This window comes from Plectropomus leopardus, chromosome 8, assembly GCF_026936395.1.
Source record: "Plectropomus leopardus strain MGB_pleo_1.0 chromosome 8, ASM2693639v1, whole genome shotgun sequence".
Lineage (NCBI taxonomy): Eukaryota > Metazoa > Chordata > Actinopteri > Perciformes > Serranidae > Plectropomus > Plectropomus leopardus.
The window spans coordinates 8,758,296-8,786,141 of record NC_142183.1 but is presented as its reverse complement, the minus strand read 5'-3'; the positions used below and the strand labels follow the sequence as shown (position 1 = coordinate 8,786,141).

Here is a 27,846-nt window from a genome sequence, read left to right as displayed (position 1 = left end):
GCTCCAGCCCTTGCCTTGCCGATTGTGTTATTATTGCTTTAAATCATCGGGTCTGTTTGTTTTGGAAAAGAAGTGACCTTAACGGATATTTCAGCTCACAGTAAAAACCTTAAGAATGACTCCTAACTGTTAGAAATCGACTACAATGACAGTATCTTCCTTTTTTTGTTTTTGCTGTTTTGATTAAGAGATCCCCTAACAACAGAAAATGACATATTATACATTAATCAACAGTGATATATTTGCTCATATGTTAGCTACTACAAACCCATAATACTGCCACTATGACTACTAAATATTTTTTTGCCTAAACATCAGAACAAAACGGACACGAGACAAAAAAAAGTATTTATTAACAAGTACACAAGTGAATTTTATTAATGCAAGCAAATTTGATCATACAGGTCAAATAAGCCACTTCAAGCTGTTGGCACATGGATGTACAAAACATATTCAATTTAAAGCCTGCTACTAAGCATTCGTAGTGAAAGTACAAAAGACTAATACGAGGAGAAAGCTGAGCATTTTTTCAGATCATTACAGAGTAAGCAATGTTGGTACAAGTATTAGTTTTAAGACATGGTTGAGAGCTCATCACAAACTAAATAGACACAACTCAAAGACTACAGTCTCTAATATCAGTAGCATAACGCAGTAAGCGTGGGAGGTTTAGTACTGCACATATAAACAAAGGGTTGATCCAGCAAGACAGTCAACAGTGTAAAAATAAAGAAGTGAAATAAAGTAACTTTTGAGTCAATAAGACTATATTGATGCATGTCCATGCCACGAAAAACATCTAAATTCACAGTCTTTACTAACAGTACAGTTATCCAACTTTGAGTTGAACACCAATGCGCTTACATCTAGAGAGAGCACAGAAATGGTCAAATAAGTGCATGAAACTAGCTTTTTTAGGAACACTGACAAAAATAAATTTCGCCAGGCAATGAACTGACAGGCCACCTTTTTTTCAGTGGTATGGCATCGGGATGTGTAAGCAATACAGTTACCGTCATGAACAAAATTACTGTGACACACACTTTTCTCACATCTGATAATTCACCAAGGAGTGCCATTACACCAACAACTGTCAGGGTTTCTTTTCGGTCGAGACGGATAGACGTCTTCTGATTCTCACATGAATTGTCCTTAAATGTCAGTGCTTAACATATAGGTATGCTTTGATATATCAGTATTTACAGTGCAGAGTTCTGCAAAAACAGGAGTTTAGTATTTATAAAGTTTTAAGAAATTAAAAAAGGGGTTATGAAAGCATGTTTGCATGTGCTTTTGTGGCTCGTGATTCAAAGACAATGGAATCATTCACAGTCCCAAAATACATTTTAATTGGCAAGATTATCATAAAATAATCCACGATTTATCTTTAATTGACTAATCGTGTCTTTGATATCCATCGAAGACATTGTTTCCTGTTTAACAGGCTTGGCACGTCTAGCAAATATTTGTTTAACGCTAATGATTTGGTATTTATTAATATCTCGTCTTGCTATTGTATAACTTCAAATAGAAAAGCAGATTGAATTACTTTCATGTGAAAGCGGCTTTAATCCCTGGGAATACTGGTATGACAAAGGCTTAAAACGCGTCATGGTTGCATTGTGAGATTTAAAATATTTTCAAAACTAACCACCCGTTCACGTTACAGTACATAGTTTTTGAACATGAAATCTCCAGACACACGACATGAGAAATGTGCTTGAAAACCCTTTTAAGCCCCTGTTGACCCCCTCAGAAATCAGCAAAAATAAATTATGCACGAGAGCAAAATGACACGTAGCATCAAATAAAAAAATAAGAAAAATAAAACAACTTTACGCAAATTATTCAAAGTAAAAAAAAAAACAAACTGAAATACTACTGCTACTTCTGATTCTACCGACTACACTAAAACTACTATCAGCACTAAACAACTTGTATCAAGAATAATATAACTGCCATAATGATAATCATAACACCATCCATGAGAGAGGTAAAGGGGCTTTTTTTTCATCTGAAATGCTGTTTGTGACTGAGGAGGTTTGTGTGACGTCCCCCCCTCCCCAGACCACGTTGTCATATGACGCACCAGTGACATCAGCAGTGGCGAGGGCCCTAGGCGCCATCCGCCCCCCCTCGGGAGGGGATGGTAGAGAGAGACAGATAGAAAGACAGAAGAGAGAGAGAGGGAGAGAGGCCGGAGTGGCAGGGCCAGGCCTCACGCTGGTCTTTATGTGTAGGCGTTGAGACGCTCCTTGGAGCGAGTGGAGTGGATGTCGTGAAGCTCCTGCTCCTCCTTTGACTTGATGTCCTCGTACTTCTGCATCCGGCAGGCGTCCTTCACGTAGGCCCAGTTGGCAGACAGCACCATCAAGTAGTGGATCTGTGAGATGGGGAAAATTATGACACATGATACCAATGCAGGACCAATTTTTGAAAATCATATAAGATCTGCCTCCTCTTGATGTCCAGAGTGTAGGATTTAAGGGGCATCTAATGGCAGATATTGTACATAATAGCCGAAACTATGTTTTCATTAGTTTTTAAACCACCTGATCTTAAGAAATGTCTTATTACCATAGAATAAACCGTTTATATCTACATACAGAGCAAGTCCTTTTCCACAGAGTCCACCGTGTTTTTATACACTGGCTCCAGACTGGGCTGTTTGCAATGAACATTTTCCAGACCTTCACACATCTGTGTTATAATGCTGTCATCACCGCACCAAATTTAAGAGGAAAAGCTATTGAGGTAGCAGGTTAAGTAAACCCCTGCCTGACAAAGCGTTTACAAATAAAAAGTTTTGGCAGTGCCGCAGCAACGGCTTCCCACCAATTTTGTTTTAAGATGTAAGTCTTCTGAAGCTGCTGACTGACAATTTTTTGCATACTGTTTAATATTTAAACAGTGTAAATAAAGAACAATGAACAATAATGTCTACATTGCATTCAAATAAGGCGTTTCATCAACTGTTAAGTAAATGGACAAACGTTTTCAGAAAGTGTGTCTTTACACTAAAAGAAAGGGAAACATTTGGAGGTCTCTGTATTTGTGTTATTATGTAGTAGTTTTACTGGCCCAGCCCACTAAAATACAGTGACTAGACTTGTTAAGCTTATTTGGGTGGACTGGCCCTTTTAAATGAGGGAGGACATTTACTTTGATCCAGCAGGTGGCAGCATAATGCTAAGTGTTTTCTTGGACCTGTGTAACCATGGCAGCTGAGGCTATAATGAATGTATTGTGCTGTAATGACTGAGGTTGTAACACAGCTTCTCTTTTCACAAGGAGTGACAGTTTCATAGCTGCTCTTTGTTTCTGATATGCAGAAAGTCAAATTAGCTGACTGAGATTCAAACACTGAAATTTTAATTTTTTTTTTTTTTTTTAACTCTGATTGTGTTTTTTGGCTTTGAAGCTGTTTTGAGGGCAGCTCGATATTGGGATGAATCGGTTGTACCTGCTGCGATGAAATAAATAAAATGAGTGTGTAGGGGGAAAGAGCTCTGCCACAATTTGCAGCATCATCCTTGAATAGCAAACACCAGCAACAGCAAACAGTGTTTCTCAGAAAATGGCTTCTCACAAATTACTGAGTGATGTTTGCAACAATCTCAGAGCCTTTCTTCTCCCTGTTTCCATGACAACGGCATGACATGCCGGGCGCCTCCGAAAGAGGGAGGGAGACAAACCCTGTCTTTTTCACTGCGCCAAAATGCCTTCTTCTCTCCCATCTATAGCTATACCCTCACAGGCAAACACACAACACAGGCGAGCCAAGGGCCAGCCACAACAAAGCACAGCTGTTTCCCCAGGATTCCCCTACAATTACCTTTATTAAAAAAAAAAAAAAAAAAAAGTGAACTTCTAACACTACAGAAATTATCTGCTAACATTAAAGTACCGTCTGTGGCATCTTCATTTAAATATAAGTGCCAAATAATCTGTTTCATAGTTCGTTTTAAAGATTTTTAGTCATGTCTAGAGTTATGTTTTGATTTTTCATCCCCCTGAGAGAGAGGTGTGAGTTTAATTGGTGTCTCACCATTGCAATAACTGCAGCTCCTGCTCCCGCGAGGGCACAGATGAACAGGTGGAAAGTCATGTCCAGCTGTAGCAAAAACAAATCAAAGCACATATTACACATATTATTATATCGGACCTGTCTACTAATTACAATCCAGCTTGAAAATGCATTTGTGAACATTCACGTAATTCTTGTGATTATAAACATCTCTATTATTAATTATCCATTCATTTTTTTGGTTAGATGAAGAATATTGTGTTTTAAGGTGACATTTGAATTTTGCATGCATATTCCCAGTGAGCAGTTGCTGATGGTTTTTGCAGTGGATTTAAGTGTTACACTGTGACTGCTTATAGATAGATGGTGCATTTCCACTTCCTCCCACAATACAAAAATAAAGCCAAAATATCCCACGTGTGGCATAGATGTTTAAAGATAACTGAATACAGTGTTGGAGGCAGAGGCCTGTTTATTAATTTTAAGGTTACAAAGTGGCACATGAAGCCAGAAAAGCTCATTTTCCGCGGTATGAAATTACCCAGGTCATCTGCATTGTAGGCTCATAAAGAAGCACACAAGAGACTTCCAGTGATGGAGTGGCTAACTACTTGTTTAGCACTCTGCTAACATTAATGGGTAAAAATACCCCTCCTCTAGACTTTAAGAATGTTATGGTGCTGAATCAATCAAATCCCAAAGTCATTTTGCAGGAGCTGTGATTCTGAGAGAAATTTGACCACCTCTACAATGTAAGTCTTTGGGAAAACTGTATTTTAGGCCCTGAGACTTTTTGGCCTCACGTGACGGACCCAGACGTTGTAAATCCAAGTTTGGCCACTGGCCACACACAGCTGTCAATCATGACATCAGACCTCTTTTTATAGCATCAAAAACTAATTAAAACCAAATTTATCGTATACAAATAATGATTATAAAAATTATCAAAAATGACAGAAACCATCTTTATGGAAAAACGTATTTAACGTTTATTTTGTTGTTTTAGTTTGACTTATTTCCCATCCACTAACATGGGGTGGTGAAATGGGTGGGGTTTATAATCTATACTGCAAGGGAGCCATCAGGTTGGTTTAGTTTCACTTTTGGGAAGTAAACATGCTGTCCATCTTTATAAACAGTGTAGGGTTTTACTCAGACTGTTCGCTTTATTTACAGGAGTAATGCATACGTTACTATAAGTAACCGCAGCATGTTCCATCACACTGTAAGCTAACAAGGAAACAGATAATTCACAGCTCTGTATTTCATTTAATGTTTGTTACTATCTGCCTCTGAGCAGCTCCACCAGAGTTAAGTAACTTTTTCAAGGGAATCTAGGCAGTAGTGCCTTGTTTGTTTGTTTGTTTGTTTGTTTTTCTGTCATTGTGGCTTGTTGTGAGCTGTGAACTGTCCAGCTGCTGTTATTCAAACTGGCAAACTTTTCATAATCATGTTTTTAATGACTACATGATATTTTTTTACACTGAAAACACATCAAGCCTTAATTTTTCTGGCAAAATTATTAATTTTACGTGCTCAACACTAACCTTTAAAAGCTGGCAACCAGGCATCAGCTTTCGGTTGCCAAAACTGGAAATATGGTTGCCATTTTTAGTCTTGTACATTGAGTAATTAAAATTCTATTCAAATATTTCATCAGCTTAATAATGAAAATGGGTTACAGAAAAAGCCTAAAGCTCAATATAGTAATCAAACAAAATTCTTTGTATTTTATGTTTTAGCTAGTGCTTTTCCAGAAACTGAACCTTAATCTTAAACCCTAAATAGGTGTCTGTGTACACACGAGTAAACACACTAACATACATTTCTAAAAATGGTTACTGTGAACTGTAACATAGCTACTTAACCCTGATGTATGTCGTCTGCAGTAATTAGTAACATTGTTTGACACTTGGATATCACTTTCACCTTACCTCATTGGATTCACACATCTTGTAGAATTTCTCTGATCCAGCACACACAGTTTTCGCCTCAGCAATCGGCACAATACCTGAAATAAATAAAAAAATAAAGCATGTACGAAAGCTATCCCGCTATAAAACATTGACAGAGAACACACAACAAAGTGCATTAATTGCCCAAACGCTTATATGTAAAATTAAACCATTATAATACAGACTTAATGTATGCAGCGTCAAACACAGTCAAGGCAGAGGCCGTTAATATGATGGTGGCAGCTGAAATGGTTGTTGACACAGAGGCGGCATTAGTGGACGCCGATGGCTAATGGTCTGAAAGATGTGGCACTAATTAAAAATAATGAGCCAGCCATATAAGCTACTTATATGATGGACCTTTATCCCAGCTTAACATAACATTATTACTGATCATTAAAGTTTTCAGGACAGTAATTTGAGGAAATGCAGTGGGTTCATTAGGCTGTTTTGTAAATGAAAAATAGAGAACATCATCTACAAATTGGGTCATGTATTTCATCTCAGCAGTGGCCAATTTAATTCATTTCCATATATGTAAAACTGTAAATTAATTTGTGAAGGTTATTGTAGATTCCTGTGAATTAGAAGATTTTGTTCTGTCATATGCCAAAGTGTAATTTTACACCATCGCCAGTTATTCATAGCCTCTATAGTTGCTTTATCCATCCAGAATTGAAGAAGAATATTTTTATATAAACAAACCAGGGCCTGTACTTGTTGAATAAGCTTTATAGGCTGTTTGGAGAAGAACAACCTTTTCAAGAAGCTTGCATAATGGTAGCAAATCAGACTGAGTAACACTGATGAGAGAGGTGTGCAGTGGAGGGACAGAATATTAATCCTTACCATACTGGCGTGGATCCAGGCAGAGTGTGGCGCCCTCCAGCACGGTAGCATTTTGGCAAATATTCCAGATGTTGAAATAAATAAAGACGGGGAGGGAGGTGAAAGCAGTCACTCCAAGCCAAGCCAGCATGAAGATGTATGTCAGCATGATGAACTGCAACAGAGTAACACAGTTCATTTTTAGGTACCGTGTCGATTGATAGAAGATTGAACCATCTCTATTTTTAAGTTGCAGTACTGTGCAAAAGCCTTCGGCCACCATAGATGTGTTGTTTTAGGAAAGTTGTAATGAAGATTCTCAGCCTCTTTATTAAGATGCAAACAAAGAATACAGAGAACATGTACAATTCATTCAAACACCAAAAAAGTCAGAATGAAATAGCTTTCACAGACTGAGTCAATATTTTGTTTGAAATATGGAATCGTACAACAATATCAAAATGCAGCTCAAACAACCAGCGATGAGCTTTGAACATGTCTTAAATGCAACCTGGTGTAAATACATCAGAAGATTAGTATTGCAAATCTCATATTGTCTGACCAAGAAAGTTCAAGACATGCTAAATGGACATGGAGGTCACACTAAATACTAGGAACTTTAGCCTGTTGAAGTTGCTGTATTCTAAAATATTTGCGTTTTTAATACTGTATACATATTTCCTGTATATTCTGGTTGTATTGTAGTAAAGACTACTGAGAAATAAATATGTGTGATTACCTCAACCTTGCTAAAATAACAAAGTTAAAGGTGGCCTAAGACTTTAGCACAGTATTGTAAATTATTTTTGAAATTGAAATTTAAAAAAATGTTTCATATTGTGTGTATCCTCATACTGTACTACTACCATACTGTAGAGAGGGTTTGTGTTTTGTTCCCGGGAGTTATGGAATGACACATGGGTCTTTAGGGATACAAATTGTCTGGTGTGAACGTGTGACACTTTAGGTTACAAGGTGCTCCCAAGCCACCTCTTTGCTAATTTCTACCCAACCAGTCTTATTTTGGAGATTTCCATGGGCACAGGATTAGTACATACAAACTTAATGACCCCATTGACCACAAATACCACGGCACAGCTCATTTCCTTTGCCTCCCTGTGGAGCTTCAGATTTGCTAAACAATTATATCCCAGAGATAATCTTGTTAGGATTGCTGCAGGCTCTCTGATATGCTTCGTGTGAGAGTGCTCCTAATTTTTTATTGTGATGGCAGAAGGCTGTAATAACATTATTTTTGATAGATGTTTTCAGTGTTATTTTAGCGCGCTTCAGTTGTGACACTTGTGGTATTAAGAATTTATTTATTGAGACAATTTGCACGACTGCATGCAAATTTAGAAATCGTATAGTGAACAGATACATTACAATATGTTTGCTTCGTTATTTGAAGGGATGTGTCAAAATACGTTATTTGAAAATACCACTTATGAATAATTTAATAAGAACAAAACTTTGTCACTTTTTGACCCACCTGCCCAATCCCATGAAATTTTCTAGTAATCTTTCCCAAACCCACCTGGGACTTAGAGGTAGATTTCTTTCAAACCCTGGCAAAACTATACTTCACAATAAAGCTTAAATCTGCCTTAATTTTAAAATAAATCCCAAACAGTCAAAATATAAATAAACACAAACACAGAAAAATGTTGTTGTGCATTTGCGATCCATCATTGAATGCCGCTGTCATACTGAATGTAAAACTTTGTATGGAAAAAAAAAATGAATCGTTGAATATTTATATTAAACAGCCAAAGACCAGCCCTTAACAATAAACTGTGGCTATATTGAAACTAAAATTTAAGCTAAATTTGACTGTTAATAGGCACCGAAATGTTAATCGTACCCAAGCGCTGACGCAGCGTCCGCAGGTGGTGATCTTGAAGTCTCCATACAGGTCTTTAATGGCTCCACTGGTGAAGAAGCCCTCTACCATCAGCAGGATGCCATAGACGAAGAAAGCAGAAGCGATGCCGTAGATCACGTACTTGATAATGTCAATCCTGGAAAATGAATAGACAACCACTTTTGCTTTAGTAACAGGAATACTACAGATGGCATCTTGTTCTTAAGCAAAAATCGCATTAATTTGGAGATTTGTTGTTGTGTCTCCTTGATGGTATGCAAATTCTTTTAGTGTCATTTGTGTTTCCTTAAACATCTACATAAGCCTTAAATCCAGAGAGAGCCTTTTCTACTCACATGGTGAAGACGTCCAGTGCATCCACAGGGCTCCGCACCACCTCAAAGTAGTTCTGGAGGATGGTGACGGTGCCAGACAGGGCCTCATGTCCGCAGCCGCAGAACAGAGCCACGCCCGCGTACAGCAAGATGGTGGCTATAAGAGACGGGTACGGGATCCCACCCAGGCATTTGATGCAGCATTCAAGGCATCCTAAAGCCACAGGAAAAAAAAAAAAAAAACATTAGTCAAAAAAGACAAAAAATGGCTGTTAAATTTCTCAAAGAAATTCAAGGATTGATGGAGATGTCTGTGCCGTGACACAAACTAAGACAGGATTCTTACTATTTCACTGGATTTTGAATAATTCAACAAAACTTTGCCGGCGGGCGAATACACTGTTCTGCCGTTTACTTTTTGAGAATCTCAAACATTCAAACCACAGTTGGGGGGCAGCCTTGCATGCATGCATGAACAAAACACAATAACTTGACACAGCTGGACTCCAGCATCCAAAGCCACACAAACGGAGTAAGATATTTATGGGCCACTTCCACTTTATCTATGCAGCGATCTGGCTTCACATTATCCCCGTATTTTTGGATTGTGCAGCATATTCCTTCTGTCAGTTATTGAGCCCTGCAGAGGATGCTGACATTTTATTCAGCACTAAAAACTCAGCCTGAGCTTTACATAGTGATCCTGACCTTTAACCCCATTCTTCTTTGCCCGCCTTTCCGTCCCCCGGGGCCCTTAAGGTGACTAATCGCCGCTCGGCTCCAACTTCAATCTCCTGTCGCACAGATTGCTCACAGAGAAGCTGAGTCTGTAAATACTTGTGCATGCGAGTGTGTCTGTATGAATTGCTTAGATTTATGAGTCTCTCCCTGTTGTGCTTGTGTATTTGTGTGTGTGTGTGTGTGTGTGTTTTGGGTTACTGAGCCCGCCATTTCTCAGAGTAACAACAGTAGAAGTGGAGTTTATTTCCTGTGGAAGCACGGAACAAAACCAGACTTTATTGGGTCTTGCAGTGCATTGCAGTATATTAACCACACACGCACACACACACACACACACACACACACACACACACACACACAAAGCCCAGCCCATTCTGAATCGATTTGTAACTCTTCATTTAAAGCTGTATCACAATGGAGAGCTGCTCCCTAAATATGCATAACCGTCTGAGGTCCAAATCAATACACACATGTGTAATGCACAAATGCAATTCTGTGTTCATGGAAACGGAAAATTCCTCTTGATCAGCTACATCACTATCACGGCCTGTGATTTTAATTCATCTGCATTCACACGGCCGTCCTCGCTCAGAAAAGAGACTCCATGACAGCACCGTCGGTTTTCATTGTCAGCTGTGGAGATGATGAAAGATTTCTGAATCGTTCATCAAGCGTGTTTTTAGCACCATCTCTTTTGTGGTTATCTTGCTGTCTTCACCTGTGTTACAAAGCAGGAGTCTGAGCAAATATCCCTCGTCCTCCTCCTCCTCCTCCTCCTCCTCCTTCTTTTCCCCAACTCTCTGCTCCTGACTCTGATCCAAACCTGAGCAGAATACCAAGTAGCTGGTCCGCCTGCTGGGCTGTGCCGATCGCTCAGACGCTTGGTGCAGCTCCGACCCTCGCCCAGGCTTGTCTAGATTATCTGCATCCTTGCTGATGTAATCCAGTGTTAGACTGTAGAAAGTCTATTCTGCTTTATTTTTAACCTCTTTTGTCCAAGAAAGATTTGGGGAGAAAATGCGTGGTGTTTCCCAATAACCTTTGCAGCTTTTCGCACTAAGAATCCCCGGTCAGCTACAGCTTTAACCCCTTAAAACCTGAGAAAATTGGTTTTTACTTTTTTTTTAAAAAATGGGTAGAAAGCAATGAGTGGAAAAAGTGGGGGGAAAAAAGGAAACCCCTACCCCCAGAAAATTACCTGAAAATAAGAAAATAAAATAAAAGTAAAAAAACATAAACTAACAAGAAAAAGACCCCCCCCCCAAAAAAAACCCCAAAACAAATAAAAATAAAAACAAAACAAAAAAAAATTAATTAAATATTAAATATTTTACCTGTTATAAAATTGTTTTCAGGTCTTTTTTCATCACCTTTTTCTAATTTCTTGAAATTTGGTGGACTTTTCTTTTCAAGTTGTTTATTGCCTTTTTCATTGTGTTTTCAAAAATGTCAAACCAATTTGCTTGGGTTTCAAGATTTAAATCTTTTAAATCTCAAAGCACCACAGAAAAACTGATGTCAGCCCAGGTTTAAAAGGGTTAAGGAGTATTAATACCTTTTTTACACATTTTCTTAGTTTGAAATACTCCCAATTTGTCCTAAAATGGATGGTTTACGAGCAGGCACATGTCTGGGTAGGTGGGTTTTCTGTATGTTTTCATCAAAAGGAACAGGTCAGGGTTGCTGTGACGCCACCTGTTTGCTGTTTACAGCATTCCTCTATCATCCCCGCCTCGATTGTCCTCCGTCACACCTTCATCCCCAGCCAGGAGGAAAGGGACATTAAATCCTTGACACACCTCACCTTTGGTGCCTTTTAGACTATCAGGTTCTGGCAGTGCCATCTGACATCCACTCCCAGGCGCTTTCACACCGATTCACACCTTAGTTCATGTGACTCTGTAAATCTGCGGTAGGTTTAAATGGCTGGGGCTCCCTATCTGCCAATAAAACTGGTGCTGCCTCTTGGATGAGTGGTGAAACTACCTAAAGTATACAGTTAAAGCCCAGCAGATAGTGAAGTTGAAAAGGAAATCATCAATCCCCCTCAGGGTCTGAAATAAACTTTTTTACTGTCTGGCAAATAGTAAAAAGGAAAGTTTTTTTGTTGTTGTTGTCAGCCACTCAAAACTTTATCTGCCATTTCTGTCCGTTCAGATCATTTATACATCACTTAATTTAAAGAATTCTGTCATTCAATGTCCTATACTCAGTATTTACACAAAAAAAATACATGCACGACAAATTCCAGTGTTGACATTGCACTGCAGCTTCCACCTAATGTACCCGCACATACATACATACATACATACATACATGTACATGGAAATGCCTGCCTGTGTGCAAAAACATACTATCAATACATTTCAGTAAATACAGAGAATATTTCAGCTTGCCAAAAGGAAATATTAGACACCACCACCACGTGATTTTTATTTGCTCTGAGCTCATCAACCATCACTTCCTCTCTCTCTCTCTCTCATCCAAACATTTGCTACGCCCTGAGCTCTTCCTTTAGACGGACTTGACATGTGAGGTAGCTAGTAATGGTGATACAGTAATGAGTAGGTGTGTGTGTGTGTGTGTGTGTGTGTGTGTGTGTGTGTGTGTGTGTGTGTTTGTATTGATAGTTATCTTTAAGGCAGTAGGGCCAATAGCATTGTTTTTTTAAAGTAGTTGGGAGTGACTTTCAAATGTGTGTATCAATATTGCATCATATACGAACTCCTCTAAATATGTCCTTGTGTTGTGCGTGGTCCCTTCCTGCCAAAGTGTTGGATTGCCTCGTGATTTCTCCTCCTATTGCCGACAGGTTTCCTACATTTAGTGGTAGGCGGGTTCTAATTTCAGACCCTGATCCCCCTTTGAGATAATTAATGTCAAGCAATTAATCGCCTTTTTATTTTGCCGTTAAGTTTGATGTCCCCACTTGACTTGGACAGCTCCCATTAACAGTGTGAATTTGTTGCTTTTAATCAAAGGTTGACTTATGTAAATTTTTTTGCAAGAGTCATCATGTCAGCAGTCGGTTCGCAGTGTCTATTATTGACTTTATTCAAAATGCAAAATCTCTCTATATTGTATTGCATTTAGTTCTGTTAAAGCTGGAGTTGGGTAAAGCTAAATTTTAGATAAAAAAAATGCACTATTGTCATCATCATTACGCCAGGAAGACATCAGATTTTCTATATTCGGCCACTTATGTATGGAAATAAACAAAACAAAATATGTTCCCTGAAACGTATGTAGCCAGTTTTTCAGCATGTCAGTGTATCTAAGACTAGAAGTGATTGTGTCACCATCCATCTCCTCAGACTCATTATCTCGAGTTAGCTTATCGTCTCAGGAAGCAGGCAGAGACGAAATTTATTGATGCAGGATGAGAGAGAGCAGTCACATTCACCTTCCGTGCTTTGGGTCAGTGTGTCTGTTTAAATGGGTGTGAAAGATCAAACTGTCCAGTCATACAGATACTGAGCAAAACAGACAAGTTAACTATTAATATGATTTAACACTGTAGACTAGCATTGTTTTTTAGCCCGAATGGTACATGTGAACAGAAGCTGTTTGGGTTTTTATGAAGTGAAAATAGCACTATTTGCTAATATATTGCACAATAAATATTTGTTTTCAATCCCAAAATAGGTTTTTTGTTTGCAGAAGTAAGATAAAAAGTCCAGCTCATATTTTAATTGAGTGCAGAAATCACCTGAGTGGAAACAGTTACTACATCCTCGCAGGGTGTTCAAACATTTTTAGAGAACACTCATATTATTTTTCTTTCTCCCACCTTTGAGACATGCTGGTTAAATTTGGCGCTGTAGATGTTTGGAGCCCGTGCTCTACATGAAGGAAGATGAGCAGTAATATTAATTATTTATGTCATGGCCTCAATCAAGGTTTATTACCTCTGCATTATTTACATTTGTGCAGACAGATTAAACCAGCCTGAGCTGACGTCTCGCTGTTCTTCGTTCCAAATATATTTAACTTTTCCCCGATGTACAACAGCACCAATCACATCAATAGTCAGGTGTCATCGCTGCTTATTAAAGACAGAAATAACAGACATCATGGCTGGTCAGCGCTCTAATAGTTTGCGAGCTACAACAAAATAAGTGACTTGACTGAAAGGAAGTGTTGTTTCCATGGAAACAGTTGAAGATGTAGTTGCAGGGTAAGATGGGAGCGTCAGTGAGCAGATGCAACAAGAGTGATGTTTTATTGATTGTATGCTTTTCATTTTGTAGAGGGAAACTCAGTGAAGAGAGGTGGATTAGGAAAGGCCAAAATTAAATGATCATATTAAATGTAGGTTAAATTTATTACAGAATAGTAAATATTACATCATGGTTTAATAGAAAAATATGGACACTAGAGTGGAGGTCAGTGTAAAATCCAGTCAAGGCTACAGTGTTATCCGTAGCTCCTTTTACACGGCCTGTTCAAGGTGAGAATTTCACTTGATTTATGCCACCTCACTGTTCTGTATAAAAGGTACGATCATGGACAGGGGGGAACATTTTATTTTTAATTTTAATTTTTTTATTTATTTTTAAACAACTCTTTATTTAGAAACAGAATTTGGGCATTACATCAAATTGATATATAAAAATTCAAATTATCAACTGAGCATGTAACTCTTATGGAGAATACATCAAAGCAAATAAAATAGCTGTAAAATAACATAAAATGGTGTAACATTGAAAAAAAACTTTTCAGAGGTCTGCAGCCCACATTGAATCAATCTTCATATCTGAAGGTTACGCGGCAACTTTCTGTTAATGCTGAAATTTAGCTGTTTACCCGAAGCCTTGGGTTCACTGCAAAAACATCGGCACTTCTGGCCAGAGATGAGCCGGATCCTTCATAATAAAAAATTAAATGATTGTAATTGCCATTTTATGCCATTGTTATTGTTTATAAAGCACTGCTGATGCCTATGTTATGTCACACAAGAGGCCGATGCTGTTTTGTTTAACTTCTGATTCCATGATGCCAGCATGCTGTCTAAAACCACACACTGGAATTGAATGATGCCGCTGCCATTTGTATAAAAATGCAAAAAGAAGGGACTTCATAGTGGCTCTGTCACGTTATCTGTGTATAAAGGACTTTATTTTTGCATTCTTGCATGTTTTTCAGTTTTTTTAAAGAGAAAAACATTAAAACTATGGCTGCTTTGGCTGCTTTAAGGCTGTTTATAAGATACAGTGTTTGACTGGCTGATATGCTGCATTAAGAAAAACCTCCTCATACCAGCACATCCCCTCATTTCCTCTCTGTAACTCTTCATTGATCTTAACTGACTGCACATCGAGCTGGTGAAAAATGGCATGTGGTGGTGCGAACCGACTCGGGGAGCTACTGGCTGCTTGATCCATAATTTAGAAGCAGCACAGTGCAGCAAAGCACAAGCCTCTCACATTCATTATTAATGCTTTCTGCTTAGCCCATTACCTGCGATGAAAATAAAAGATCCCCTGCTTGATGAGAGTCTCAAGTATTTGAATTGATTGTGCCCACAGGTGTAGTGCTACTTGTCTTTTGAAGTACAGACCAACAGCAAGTCAGGTTTGGCCTAATTGACTTTGACTAAGCTTATTTAACCCTTTAAAATCTGAATTAACATCCGTTTCCTTGTGCTGCGTTCAGGTGACTTTCCTTAGCATTTAAAATCTTTGAAACATTGAGATAAAGTGCTTTGATTGCTTTCAAAAACATTGGGGAAAAAAGTCAAACAGCAACTTGGCATGAAATGTACCTCAAATTGCAAACAATTAGTAATGGTGGAAAAAGGGCTTAAAATTAGCTTTAAAAAAGAAGAAAATTATTAAATATTTTAGAAAAAAACCTAAGAAAACTATATTTTAATTATTACAATTATCAGAAATAATTGTAATTGTTTATATTAATTATTTTTATTCTATATAATCACTTTTTCAAGTCAATCATTATAATTATCCATAATTATTAATATTTATATGCATTATTTTTATTTCACGTCAATTTCTTTCAGGTAATTTCCTATTTTTTCCTTTACTTTTTTTGTTTGGCTTATTTCAGGCAGTTTTCTTGTAACTTTTTAGTATTTTAGTGCTCATTTTTGGGTAATTTATTTTTCCTCTAGGTCACTCCTTGTCTGCGTTCCATGTTTTTGAAAGTAATCAGGCCAATTTGCTAAGGTTTCAAAGGCTGAATGGAGAAAGAAGAATCTTTTGTGTGCTTTTTGCTTGGTATTTGTCATGTAGGGGACAATATGGAGTGATTTTAATATATTTGGATATTGTACTGCTTTCAAAAATAGACACTTACTTTGAAGTAACAGTCAGATTTAATAGCATTTAGTTTAACACGGACGAAACAACTGAGGATATTCTTCTCTCTGAGCGTTAATCAAATAAATAACACTTGCCAAAATTGGAAGTCTGGCAACACGAGGATTAATCTAATGAATTTTGAACAAAGAGACAGGATTTCGGGAGATGGTGGGGTTTTAGATATTTATCCTCCACACAAAAAGCCTCTGTTTCCAAAAAAAAAAAAAAAAAGTGAAGCCTACATGACCCCAAACACTGAGGTCCAATCAACAGAAGGCATCTCCCTAATACAAAGAGAAAGGATGACCCCCTCCCAAGGCCCCTCCCACCTCCTACTTCTCCTCCATCTGTCAGTATCATATCCGACAGGCAAAAGGGACACACACACAAACACTCAGACACTCTCGCTGACCCAGTCAACACTCACTGGAAGGATGAGGTTATCCTTAAATAACGCTCAGAGCCAAATGACGTCCTTCAAAGAAATCGTGACTCGGACATCCGGGAGACGGTTAAGGCTAATGATGCGGTTTACATTGAGGCGGATATTGTTTGTCCATATTGATATATTGATAATAGGGCTGCAAGCAGCACTTATTTTCATTGCAGAATAATTATTTTCTCAATCGATTTGATCTACAAAGTGTCCCAAAATGGTGACAGTCAGGGTTTATTAAAGCCCAGGATGACATCCTTGAAAGTCTTTTTTTGTGCGCAACCCAAAGATATTTAGTTTACTTTCACAGAGGAAGAAAGACGCCAAATACTGACATTTAAGAAGCTGTAATCAGTGAATTTGGCCTTTTTTATCTTGAAAAAAATAAATCAAACTTTTATCAATTAGGAAATTAGTTAGTTAGTAGAAGTTAGTTAGTAATAGTTAACTTATCGATTGTTCATTAGGGCACTAATTGATAATTACAATATCACAATATTTTTTAGTTTTTTTCCCCTCATTTAAGTTCATCAGTTACCTGATGCCTTGATTTGTATTTTATTTATTTATTTTTGTTGTTGCTTGTTTGTTTTTTAACCAGCTCACAGCAGGTCTGGTCTTGTGCATAGTTGCGATTTTTTAGCCATTATTCATGTTTGATAGACATGGAGGAAAAGCTCAATTAAGCACAGCACTGTTATATTTTTGTGTCAATATTGTATCGATACAATTGGATGCCAAGTTATTCTGTAAGTTATGAATACTAAATACAAATGTAACTTTTGGTAGCCCACTGGAATAATTATATCAATTGTTCTTTCAGTCCACTAGATACATTTTGTTGTAACAAACATGTCCAAAGTGAGGTGAAAAAACTGAAAACTTTATCTTATTTGATAAATTAGATGTTGATAAAGTTTTCTTTTTGGGGACACAATTTTCAGTTGAACAAAGGTAATAAATTGAAAAGAAAATAAATGTATGATATTGCAATATTTAGCATATTGCAAAACAAATAAATTGCAATATTATTGTATCCCGACTAAAGTTTCATGATAATATCTAATCATGGGGCCTCTGGCATTCTGTCTTTTCTCAAACATGTACAACAAGGCAGAGAATTTCATTGTCCTATTAGCAGCAGCATGTTTAGATGAGTTTCGGCTAAAATGTGTACTGTGTCAGTTTTCGGTATAAAACTGTCTAAACTTATATTGACACAAAACTTTTTAACCGTCAGTAATTTCTTGTAGCCTTAATTGACCCCTTAACCATGAATTTGTGACACAACGATCGAGATGATCAAGACAGACAAAAAGTGAAACCAACAGGCACTATTTAGACGAAAAAATTTGGGTTGTAAATACCTGCCGTTTTGGGATTGCACAGTAACAGTATTTGCACAGGAATAAACTGTCAGAGTATGTTTTTTAAAAGTCAGGTTAGATAAGAATGCACCGATATTAAACGAAGCTGCAATCTGTCGCCTTTTTCATCCCACTGTGTTTGTGCAGGCCTGGTTAAAGGCAATGATACTTTCCAATTCTCCTTCCCGTGTGTGTGTGTGTGTGGTTTTTTTTTTATATATATATATATATATATATATATATATATATATATATATATATATATATATATATATATTGAAAACTGTATTATGCTTGAATCAGGTTCAGATAAATGCTAAGAATTATTTGCAATTGCTACTTCATTAAGGGCTGGCCAGATCTGCCTCGGGTTTGGTTTCCTTTAAGAAAAGAGGACAGAAAATTCTCCAGTTACCTTATTCATGAGAAACCTTTATAGTAGTCTAAATTACTCACTTGAAATCTTGACGTAAAGAGGTAAAAATGAATGTATGGTTTACATTTTGTACTACCTTGTCATTTATAAGTGCTTTCTTCATTTTTAAGTGTTAGTTGTAAAAAACAAATGTTATATTGTTGATAAGTTTGTCTTCTGTTGCGCACATTTTTTTTCTGTAGCTAATTTTGACAGAAAAATTCACAGACAAAAATATCACAAAAGTGCTGATTCCACATCGAAGTAGTGCTGGGTTGTCTCAAAGTCATTTCTGTTTTATGGATGATATTGGCCCGTAATGATTGTTTCTCTTTGGTGCATGGATATTTTCTTTCTGAAGAATATAGGCTTTTAGTTTTTATGCAGTTATAGCCAGAGAGACGACTAACAAGATGCCATGCTGAGGAGGAAGTGGACAAAAATAAATGAAGGGGGTGATAGGAAAGAAAATGAAAATCTAATTTCTAATTATACATCTAATACATGTTGATTTCACTTACACCGCAAGACATCTAATCAGACTCCAGTTTTGAGCATTCAACTAGCAGTTATTAGTTCCTTTTTAACAGAGGAGTTTTGTATGGGGGTGGGGTGGCAGTGAGCCTGGTCCTAGAGAGAGACAGAGAGAGAGACAGAGAGAGACAGAGAGAGAGACAGAGAGAGAGACAGAGAGACAGAGAGAGAGACGGAGAGAGAGACAGAGAGAGACAGAGAGAGAGACAGAGACAGAGGGGGATCTCAGAGGGGGGATGGTGTGTCTGTGTCAGTCTGAGAGTAATGGGTGAATACATGTCTCGTTGCTTTCCTATATTTAATGTGCAGCCCCCCTTCCCCTGAAGCGAGCAGGTTTTTTTTCAGTTCCCGCACACCCCCATCTCCTCTGCGCATGTTTAATCAACCAGTATGGTTGCCATGTCAACCGCAGCGCAAAATCTGAGAATAGACCGGGTACTTCAGAGCCATGACCCACTTACTGTATGTCAACAAATTCAGTGGGACAATAGTGAGTGAGACACATAACGCAGATAACGCCCTCTGGGTGAAAAAGGGACGTTACAGGCCAGGTCCAAAAGCCCGGCCTCTGATTTCCTCTCTTTCTTCTTCGCCCAGAGATGGAGGAGGCTGAACATGACTGCGTGACTGCTGAGCAGGGACGGGTCTTTTGTCTGTGTCGAGTTCACTCCAGGAACTGAGCAGCAAATGTCAGAGACTCAGGGGATGATACGAGGGTTGTTCTTTTACTTTCGATTTGTACATATTTAAGCGTGCAGATGGGTGAAATCAGCTTAAATGTCTTCATCACCAACGTAAGGGGCAGCAAGCACCAAGGGGTGCCGGGATTTAAGTCACAACTCCCAGACAATAGAACATAATAATAGCCTGTGATTGAATGTGACATCAATCTGTACAGTTGCTTTAATTTTTCTATTGTGCCAAATGCACTCTGCTTTGAATAACCCAAATGTTTCAGCTTGACTGAAATTTATTAGCTTACTTAAAGTCTTTAACACCTGGATTGATATCAGTTTCCTTGAGCTGCATTTGGACGCCTTATACTAGCAAGTAAACTCTGAAACCTGAAAAAATTGGTTCGATTTTTATCAAAAACAGAAAAAACACAATGAGCAACTTGGCAAGAAATGTCCCACAAAATGCACAAAATTAGTAAAAGGTGACAGGGACATGATCACTTTCATCACTTTCTTGAGTCATTTTCTGTTTTTTTTTTTTTTTTTTTTCGTTTGTTTGTTATGCCCTGGTAATTTTATGGTAACTTTTTACTAATTTTTTTGCTAATTTTTGGGCCTTTTTTTTAAAGATTATTTTTTGGGCCTTTTTTTAAAGATTATTTTTTGGGCCTTTTTTTAAAGATTATTTTTTGGGCTTTTATTGCCTTTGATGGACAGGACAGTTTAAGCGTGAAAGGGGGAGAGAGAGGGGGGGCGACACGCAGCAAAGGGTCGAGGCCGGAATCAAACCTGCAGCCGCTGTGGCGAGGATACAACCTCTGTATACGGGCCGCCGCTCTATCCATCAAGCCACCAGGTTTCCCTCTAATTTTTTTTTAAAAGAAATCGAGGCAATTTGCTCAGGTATCCAAGTGTTACCTCTGTTATGAATTTCTTTGTATCTATAAAATGAACATCATCAATGAGAAAACCTTTCATTGACTTATGAAATATAAATAACTATAATGTATATTATAATCATAGTATTAAAATAGTCCCTATAATGCTGAATGGCTACACTATTATGGTATGATTTTAAAATATTATCATTGAGGCTCTTTGGTAGTGGTGTCAAATGTATGTTTTGAACACCTGCTACCCTGTGTGTTATATATATATATATATATATATATATATATATATATATATATATATCTAAAGATCTAAACTTGTGAGTAATTCATGCAAGAAACCCTCAAAAGTTCTCATATTTCGTGAGAACAATTGGTGGAACTCCCGTGACTTCTTCTGGGCCGGGCAGGTTAGGATTCAGAACAATGAGCGAGAGAGGGAGGGAGAGACAGGGGAGGAGGAGGGGGGAGGAGAAGAGGGGAGGAGAGGAGGGGTAATGTGCTGTAGTACGGCCAGAGCTCACTGAGCGCTGATACTGCGCTCTGAGTTGAAGCTGTTATGTCAGAGCGGTGAGGAAGACGACAAACCCCACTGAATGACAGGAAAGCTCATATATCTTTACTGCTAAGTAGTAGCATATCCGTGAATTTATTACAAAAATTAAACTGTTATACACCAGTTATACATACTATGTTTAATGAGAAATCAGATGTGGTCCTGTTTACTGACAAACTGTCTTTCTAACCCAGGCCCCCAGGAAGTGTTAGTATTGTATCAATACACTGATGCCAGGTATTTATTTTATCACCATAAATAGTTAATGTAAAAAGATTCAAATTTAACTTTTGGTAGCCTTATAGAATAACAAAATCAATTGCTTTTTCAGTCCACTAGATACATTTTTCTGTAATAAAAGGGACAGGTCTTTCACTACAGTATCATTCATATTCACAGTTTATGTAACTTGTTCATTAATTTCTCACAGTTCAGTTTTTGCTGCTGTAATGAAAGAATAATCTGTTTATTTGTTTTTTCATTTACTACACTGTAACTGTTGCACTGAAAGCTGCTGAAATGATCCAACACACAATCAGGCCAGTAAATACAAACAGCCAGTTGCCTGATCGGGCCAGTACTCAGAAAATATTGAAAGTGTTTTTTAAGAAGTTTAGTCTAGAAGTCTATGAGCACAGTTACTACGTCAGCAATTTAGCAAATAGCTGCTAGATTTGCCTCACACACCAGCCAAAAAAACCCAATCGTAATCTATTTAGTGGCTGTTCGATTTTGGGCAGGTGGACAAAAAAGTTTCAAAAACTTTCAACCCTGCTCTAATTTCCGAGACTTCTCTCTGCTTTGCTAATGTCCTGTGAATGTGACGAGAGCGCGCTGTGTGACAACAGACAGGCATGCTTGTTCACAAGATAGATGAAACTGTGGTCAATAAACAATGTAGGTGTAAAAACACAAAAGAAATGTGTTGCATCTTGAGAAAGATATGACTGGGTTGAGAATGATGACTGTTTTTGTAAAGGTAGGGCTCAGTGCGTACTGAGTGTGTGACTGTTCTGAAGCAAACAGGTGTTGCTGGTCGCAGCAGAGAAAAAAAGTTGCGGTCCATGACACACAGCCTTATCCAGACTTGTGCTTTCAACTCTTCCTAATATCTCCATAGTGCCCACACAAAACAAAGTGTATCACCTTGCTCAGTGTCAGCCAGTCCAGAAAAAGGGCCAATGTGTAGTAGTTTAGGAACTGATAAGAAGAACTGATGAATTAATGAATCCTTTGGAATCCCAATATTAGAACCAGTTTAAATTTGGATCTGGTTCTAGATGCCTGCTGCGTGTGAATTCAGCCTCTGTGCAAACTGACATTTATTTTCGGAGCTTCTAAGTAAAAGTGAAACTCAGCAAGCTGTTAAAATACACAGCAAACTTTGCCTTGTTGTGCATTGTGTGTGTTGTGTGTTGTGCCGTTTTATTTAACAAATCAAAAGAATATCGATGAGATTCCTCTCATGTAACATCTTGCCAAGTTAGTAGCCCGATCAAACTGATCAAACAGAAGGACAAGCGACGTCTTGCAGAGTAGATTCTTGGCTCAGGAAATGCTAACAGGTGGGCTCTTCTCAGTTTTTCCGTTGAGCGACAGTTAACAACACAAGTGTGAACTATCTCCAGATTATTGTTTGGTTTATACTTAAAAGAATTACCCATCTTATGCTCCGTTGCAGAAATTCTCTGCAAAACTTCAGTCATTTCAGCTGTTTGTTCACATAAGTGAAAGCTGATTTTTCAGCCGTAGGGCGTTGGTTTGCTTCCTGTTGCTGATGGGCCCCTGTGGTACATAGTGTGCGCTGCTACATTTGGCTAGCAGCTGAAGTGAGCAGTGCCCACCTGGTGCATCTGACTCATAATCTGAGATTTGCAGCCTCAATAGAGGAAGACAGAAGGGCATTAGCGTGCTGTGAGTGCACTCATTGACAACAACACATTTTCAGTGGTGGAAGTAACTATTTGCAGTTTATTTGGGTGAGGTGAATTTTCACCTGCAAAATGATGTTAGTTTGTCTTTTTACGGTGGCATAAATTTCTTATACATTGGAAATATAGAGCACCGTTGGCAATAAAAGCCCTGATAAATGTCAGCAGCAAGTGTCCCTTTCATAGGTTAGCAATATTGTTTGACATTCATACGCTTTTAAAATTGTCATGGCTGAACAGAAATATTGCTGTAGTGCTTGTGTTGTGCTGTGAGCAACGTTCGCTTGAATGTTCAGTGTTTCCGCCCAACCTCGTAATTGATGGACTCTAGCTTGCTTTGGGCCAACATCACAGCCAAAGAAGGCAGTCTGACTTTTTCCTGCCATCCTCAACTATATATATATATATATTTTTTCTTCTTTACTTATTTATTAGCCTGTTTACTATGATGTGTGATTTTTGCGTCTTTAACCCCTGCTGAAAATGAGCAGTGATTCTCACCAGCGATTACAGATATTCACAGAATAAAAAGCATGAAATCAAAGTGATGGGGAACGAAACCTGACAGGGTGGCTATATTGTTCATCACGCTTCATCAGACCAATCATTTCAATCATCTGTTGTCTTCAGTAACCAGGAAAGGCGCTGACAGTTTTTAAGTCCCACATGGTTAAGTGACCAGTGAGCCCTGCTGCCTCGTTCCAACGTATCTATCTCACATGCTGCAATGCCTTATCGGCCAATCAATCTCCTGAAAATGTTGTGTCATGATTGTATTGCAGCCTGGTAATATATGGGGAGCTGTCTTTAAATCTCCTGATAGCACTCGTTTTTCGCCCACAGAGAAAACATACACAACCTTTCAAAGCCAGTAAAGTCTTTTAAGATCAATTTAGAAATAGATTTTACAAAACAATTGGTTCCAAAGTATTTTTTGGGGTGTTTTTACTCTTGTTTAACCCTGTGAAACCTAGGCGACGTCACTTTTCTAGTGATAGTTTCAGATGCCTTTCATAAGTATTTAAACCTTTGAACTCTGAGCAAATTTGTTTGATTTCTTTCAAATACACAGAGAGAAGGCACTGATAAACGTGGCAAGAAATGTTCCACAAATTGCAAGAAATAAGTAGATTTAGAACTTCATTTTTAAAAAGCTTGGGAAAAATGTCTAGGGATACAAGCTAAGGTAAAATATATAATTATCATAAATACATATTTTACATATTATGATACAGAGTTATTTCATTTTTAAGCAATTTTTCCAGGTACTTGTATTTTTTTAACTGTCTTTTTAGTTTTTTTTGTACACATTTTCAGGTAATTTTCTTGTACTTCTTACTCATTATTTGCTCATTTTTGGGTCTCTCCTTCTTTTGTTGCTCATTGCTGTCTTCCAATGTTATAGACAAAAATCAAGCCAATTTAATCAGGTTTCAAATTGTGTGGGATTAAGGAGGGTTTATTTACAGAAATTAAAAAAAAAAAAAATAAATATATTGCCATTAGTGTAAAAAGTCATAACTGTTGTCTTTTTGTTACCTTAGGGTAAGCATTATATATTTACATACCCCATGTTGTTTCTACAGTAACCCAGAAAGGACAAACAAAACACTGGCTCTAGAAAGGGCCAATCGTTTTTTCACATCCGCCGCCACAGTTCTCCAACATGCTTTGAATTTCAGTTGGTCGCAATCTGCAACATCGCCACAAGGTGCGACTAAATCCTACTCACTAAACCTTTAAGTGGAGTTAAATAACAGCGCTCTGATGTTTGTTATAGCCCATTATACTCTCTCTCTACACTAGCTTGTTTCACAAATGCTTAAAATTGTTTTGGTTGACATGCAGTCTGTTGCAGAGGTGGGGACAAGTTGTTGTTTCTCAGGTCTCAAGCAAGTCATTAGACTTTGCGCTCAAGCCCCAAGTCAAGACTTACAAATCCCAATTTGAGTCCCTGGTAATACACTTTGAGTTTTGAGTCCTAAACAAGTCATAATGTACTCTTGAACAAATGCAATGCCAATGCTTCAGCTCACTAACTATGTCAGTATAACCTCCATTTACCGCTTTTTGTGCAGCTTTAAATGTTGAATGAAATTGGAAGTTTTGTCTTTGTCTATAATTTTAGACCTGCATGGTTTGCATACAGATTTGGTTTCTTGTTGTCCACTCTGCTGTTTTTGTTCATGGACAAAATAATCTATCATTTTTGCCAACTGGTTCCCAGTAACGTGGCGTTACTTCTTATTCGTTCTCTCCTGCAACTTGATTGGATGCAGGATGCTGGATTTGTTCTTACTAAGTGGATCAGGGGAATTAAGTTCTGACTTGCTTGGAGTGAATCATTTGATGATTTTAATCTTTGGTTTTGGAGGAAAGTATCAAATATATATCAAGTCAAAAAGCCTAAATGAAATCATAAGTCATTGGTGTTTAAGTCCAAGTTGAGCCGTTCTTGATTTTGACAAGACGTGTCTTAAGTCAGCAAATATGTTCCTCGAGTCTTACTTGAGTCCAAGTCATGTGACTTGAGTCCACACCTCCAGTGTATTGTGGTCACATCTAAGTTATGTTGAAAAAGTTGGAAAGTTAAGTAAGACACTCAAGAAACAAATCAAAATTGTTCATATGTTTGTTGTGACATGTGAGCAGTGATTCGTGGAGACATGGCACCTGTTGGCCACAGCATGTGAGTGGCTGCATACAATTGTCAGGCAGCAGGATGAGATTGAATATTGGCTTCTGGGGTAGCCGGTTGGTTGTTACATTTTTTACCTAACTTTTTTTAAACACTGGAAATGTTTGCAGCAGTTTTAGGCAGCATATGTTTGCAGCATTTCCATGCACAGGATATGTGGATTTTATTTTTTTCCTGAATAATTCTTAACATTTATGCTGAACCTCTTGTCCGTGCTGCTTGAGTTTGAAGCTCCAAGACATTCCCTCTAACCATCAGAGTTCATCAAGTGACAGATAAACAATTACATCATCTGCAAAAAATAAATCAAAAAATTGACATTTCTCTTTTGCATCTCTGAATTGGCTTTGCCGATCAACCCTGACTGCACTAAAAAACAAAATCTGTAGCCTTCCATTTGTACGTTTTACAATATTTCCAATATTAAGATCCAAATGTGGGCATCCAGAGCTCGCAGTATACAAGTGCACACTAACTCTTTACAAACGTGGCCCAAATGAATGGACATGGCATACAGATATGCATGCACAGCTTGCATGGCTGCATCTTTCAGTTGGTTGAGCATTTGTGTTTGTGGCCAAGGCTTACAGATTTTGCTTTCTGAACAGGAATGCCTGAGTACACACCTAGTAATGGCGACCAACAAGTATTAGATCTGAATCTGTAATGTTGGCGGTGCATATTGCCAAACATCACAAATTGTCATGGAAACAGCGACCTCATTAATGATCTTGCAGCAGTCTTGCCAACATCTTTAATCAACAGGGAACAAAACAGAGTCTCTCCAGGAGGTGCATAACTCACATGTAGTTCAGAATTATTCCCTCTCTGTTGGAGATGTTTGTTATATTCTCCAAAACCTCTCACTTTTTCTCTCTTTCTTGCACTTTCTCAGTCTTTTTTTCTCCTCACTGTGTCTTCTTCTACTCAATTTCTATCCCTCTGACTCTGTACCTCTTTCTGTCTCTTTTCCTCCCACACTCTCAGACACAGTGAACTATTCCTGTGTTACTGAAATGTCATCAGCAGGAGTGGGTGAAGAGAGAATAGATAATGACTACACTTGGCCACTGCCATGGCAACTGTTTTAGCTCGTGTGTGCGCCTGTGAGGAGGTTGCAGGGAGGAGAGGCGGGAGGGGAGGAGGAACACAAACATATGAAGCCATGCCTGTCACATGAAGTAAATCTGAGACAGGGGAGGCAGGGACAAAGGTGTGTTCAAGCATCCTGTCTGCTCATGTATCATTTTGGGGAGTAGCTTTAGAAGGAACATCTTCAATTGTTGCAGCCCACTTGCAAACAAAAATATACCCTCAATCTTTTGCTTTTGTGGCTCCCAACCATACACTGAATCATTCATGCAGAGAAAAGGTGGTGGTGGTGAGGGTGGGTGTGTGTGTGAAGTATAAATAGCTATTCCACTTTGCACAAAGCAAACACAACCCCTCTTAAATGAACGTAAAAAAACCCCCCAAAAAACCCTGCTCCTGCATCAAACCCACACTGAATGTCGCAAAACACTGCTGCAAGATACAACGTCTGGGTGTTTGGACACAAAGGACACAACCTGAAAGCTGACGGATTAATGAGTGTAGGAGCTCGGGGTTTGTTTCTTCACTCTCCGTGTTTCCCTTCTCAGCCATCACGACAAGCATGAAAGCCTTATCAAGCAAACAAAGGGGGTCCATCCCTCTCCGAAGCGGTTCACACCCCTCTGACTACCCAAACAACACACAGAGACGTGCACTCTTCAGTGGAGTGCTGACACTCAATGGACAAAGGAATTACCACAAACAGCTGCTCTCCTATTCATGAAGGGAAAGGCTAACATTTGTGCAATTGTCTCTGCAGAGGCAACACTGGCACACTGACAAAACAACCATGTCAGATTTACTGAAGAAAATCTCCCCACAACATGTGCAAAGAAACACTTTCTTACCTTTCTGGGTCTGCCCCTCATCCATGTCTTCTTCCATTGCGCTGATTCTGTTTTTAGAGCAACAAGAGACGTGTAAAAGAAAATGCCTGTTTAGGCAGCTTTAAAACCTTATTTAATTTTAAGGGGTAGTCCACACAGCAGCTGAGCTTTCTTTCTCTCTCTCTGTCTCACTTTTTCCACTTTCTCTCGCTGTCCCTACTGACCGCCGAGATTGCCTGTCAGCTGTGGTTTCTGTCAAGCGTCCGGGGGATGCGAGGGATCACTGAGTCTTTGTGGTGCTGTCCATCGCGAGCTGCCGTGGCAAGTGCTGAAAACCTCCTTGGTCCCCAGTT

The 27,846-nt window shown here is 38.4% G+C and overlaps 1 protein-coding gene and 1 long non-coding RNA gene across 2 annotated transcripts in view; one reads left to right on the top strand and one right to left on the bottom strand.

Annotated features, from left to right (window-relative positions):
- Positions 1-27,846, top strand: part of LOC148188846 (uncharacterized) — a 95,886-nt gene that overhangs the window by 50,298 nt on the left and 17,742 nt on the right. The gene's annotated exons all lie outside the window — the stretch shown is intronic.
- Positions 347-27,846, bottom strand: gpm6aa (glycoprotein M6Aa). Its single transcript, XM_042493162.2, has 7 exons — positions 27,515-27,846; positions 9,031-9,223; positions 8,675-8,831; positions 6,832-6,985; positions 5,962-6,038; positions 4,049-4,114; positions 347-2,383 (listed from the first exon to the last, which is right to left on the bottom strand). The coding sequence occupies exons 1-7, from the start codon at positions 27,549-27,551 to the stop codon at positions 2,231-2,233; spliced, it is 837 nt and encodes a 278-aa protein (XP_042349096.1). The 5' UTR covers positions 27,552-27,846; the 3' UTR covers positions 347-2,230.

Excerpts from the sequence above, each read along its gene's own strand:
- gpm6aa (XM_042493162.2), bottom strand. The coding sequence starts at position 27,551 with ATGGAAGAAGACATGGATGAGGGGCAGACCCAGAAAG. Across the intron at positions 4,115-5,961 it reads AGATGTGTGAATCCAATGAG|CTGGACATGACTTTCCACCT; the intron begins GTAAGGTGAAAG and ends TTTTTGCTACAG. Across the intron at positions 2,384-4,048 it reads GAGCTGCAGTTATTGCAATG|ATCCACTACTTGATGGTGCT; the intron begins GTGAGACACCAA and ends CCCATCTCACAG.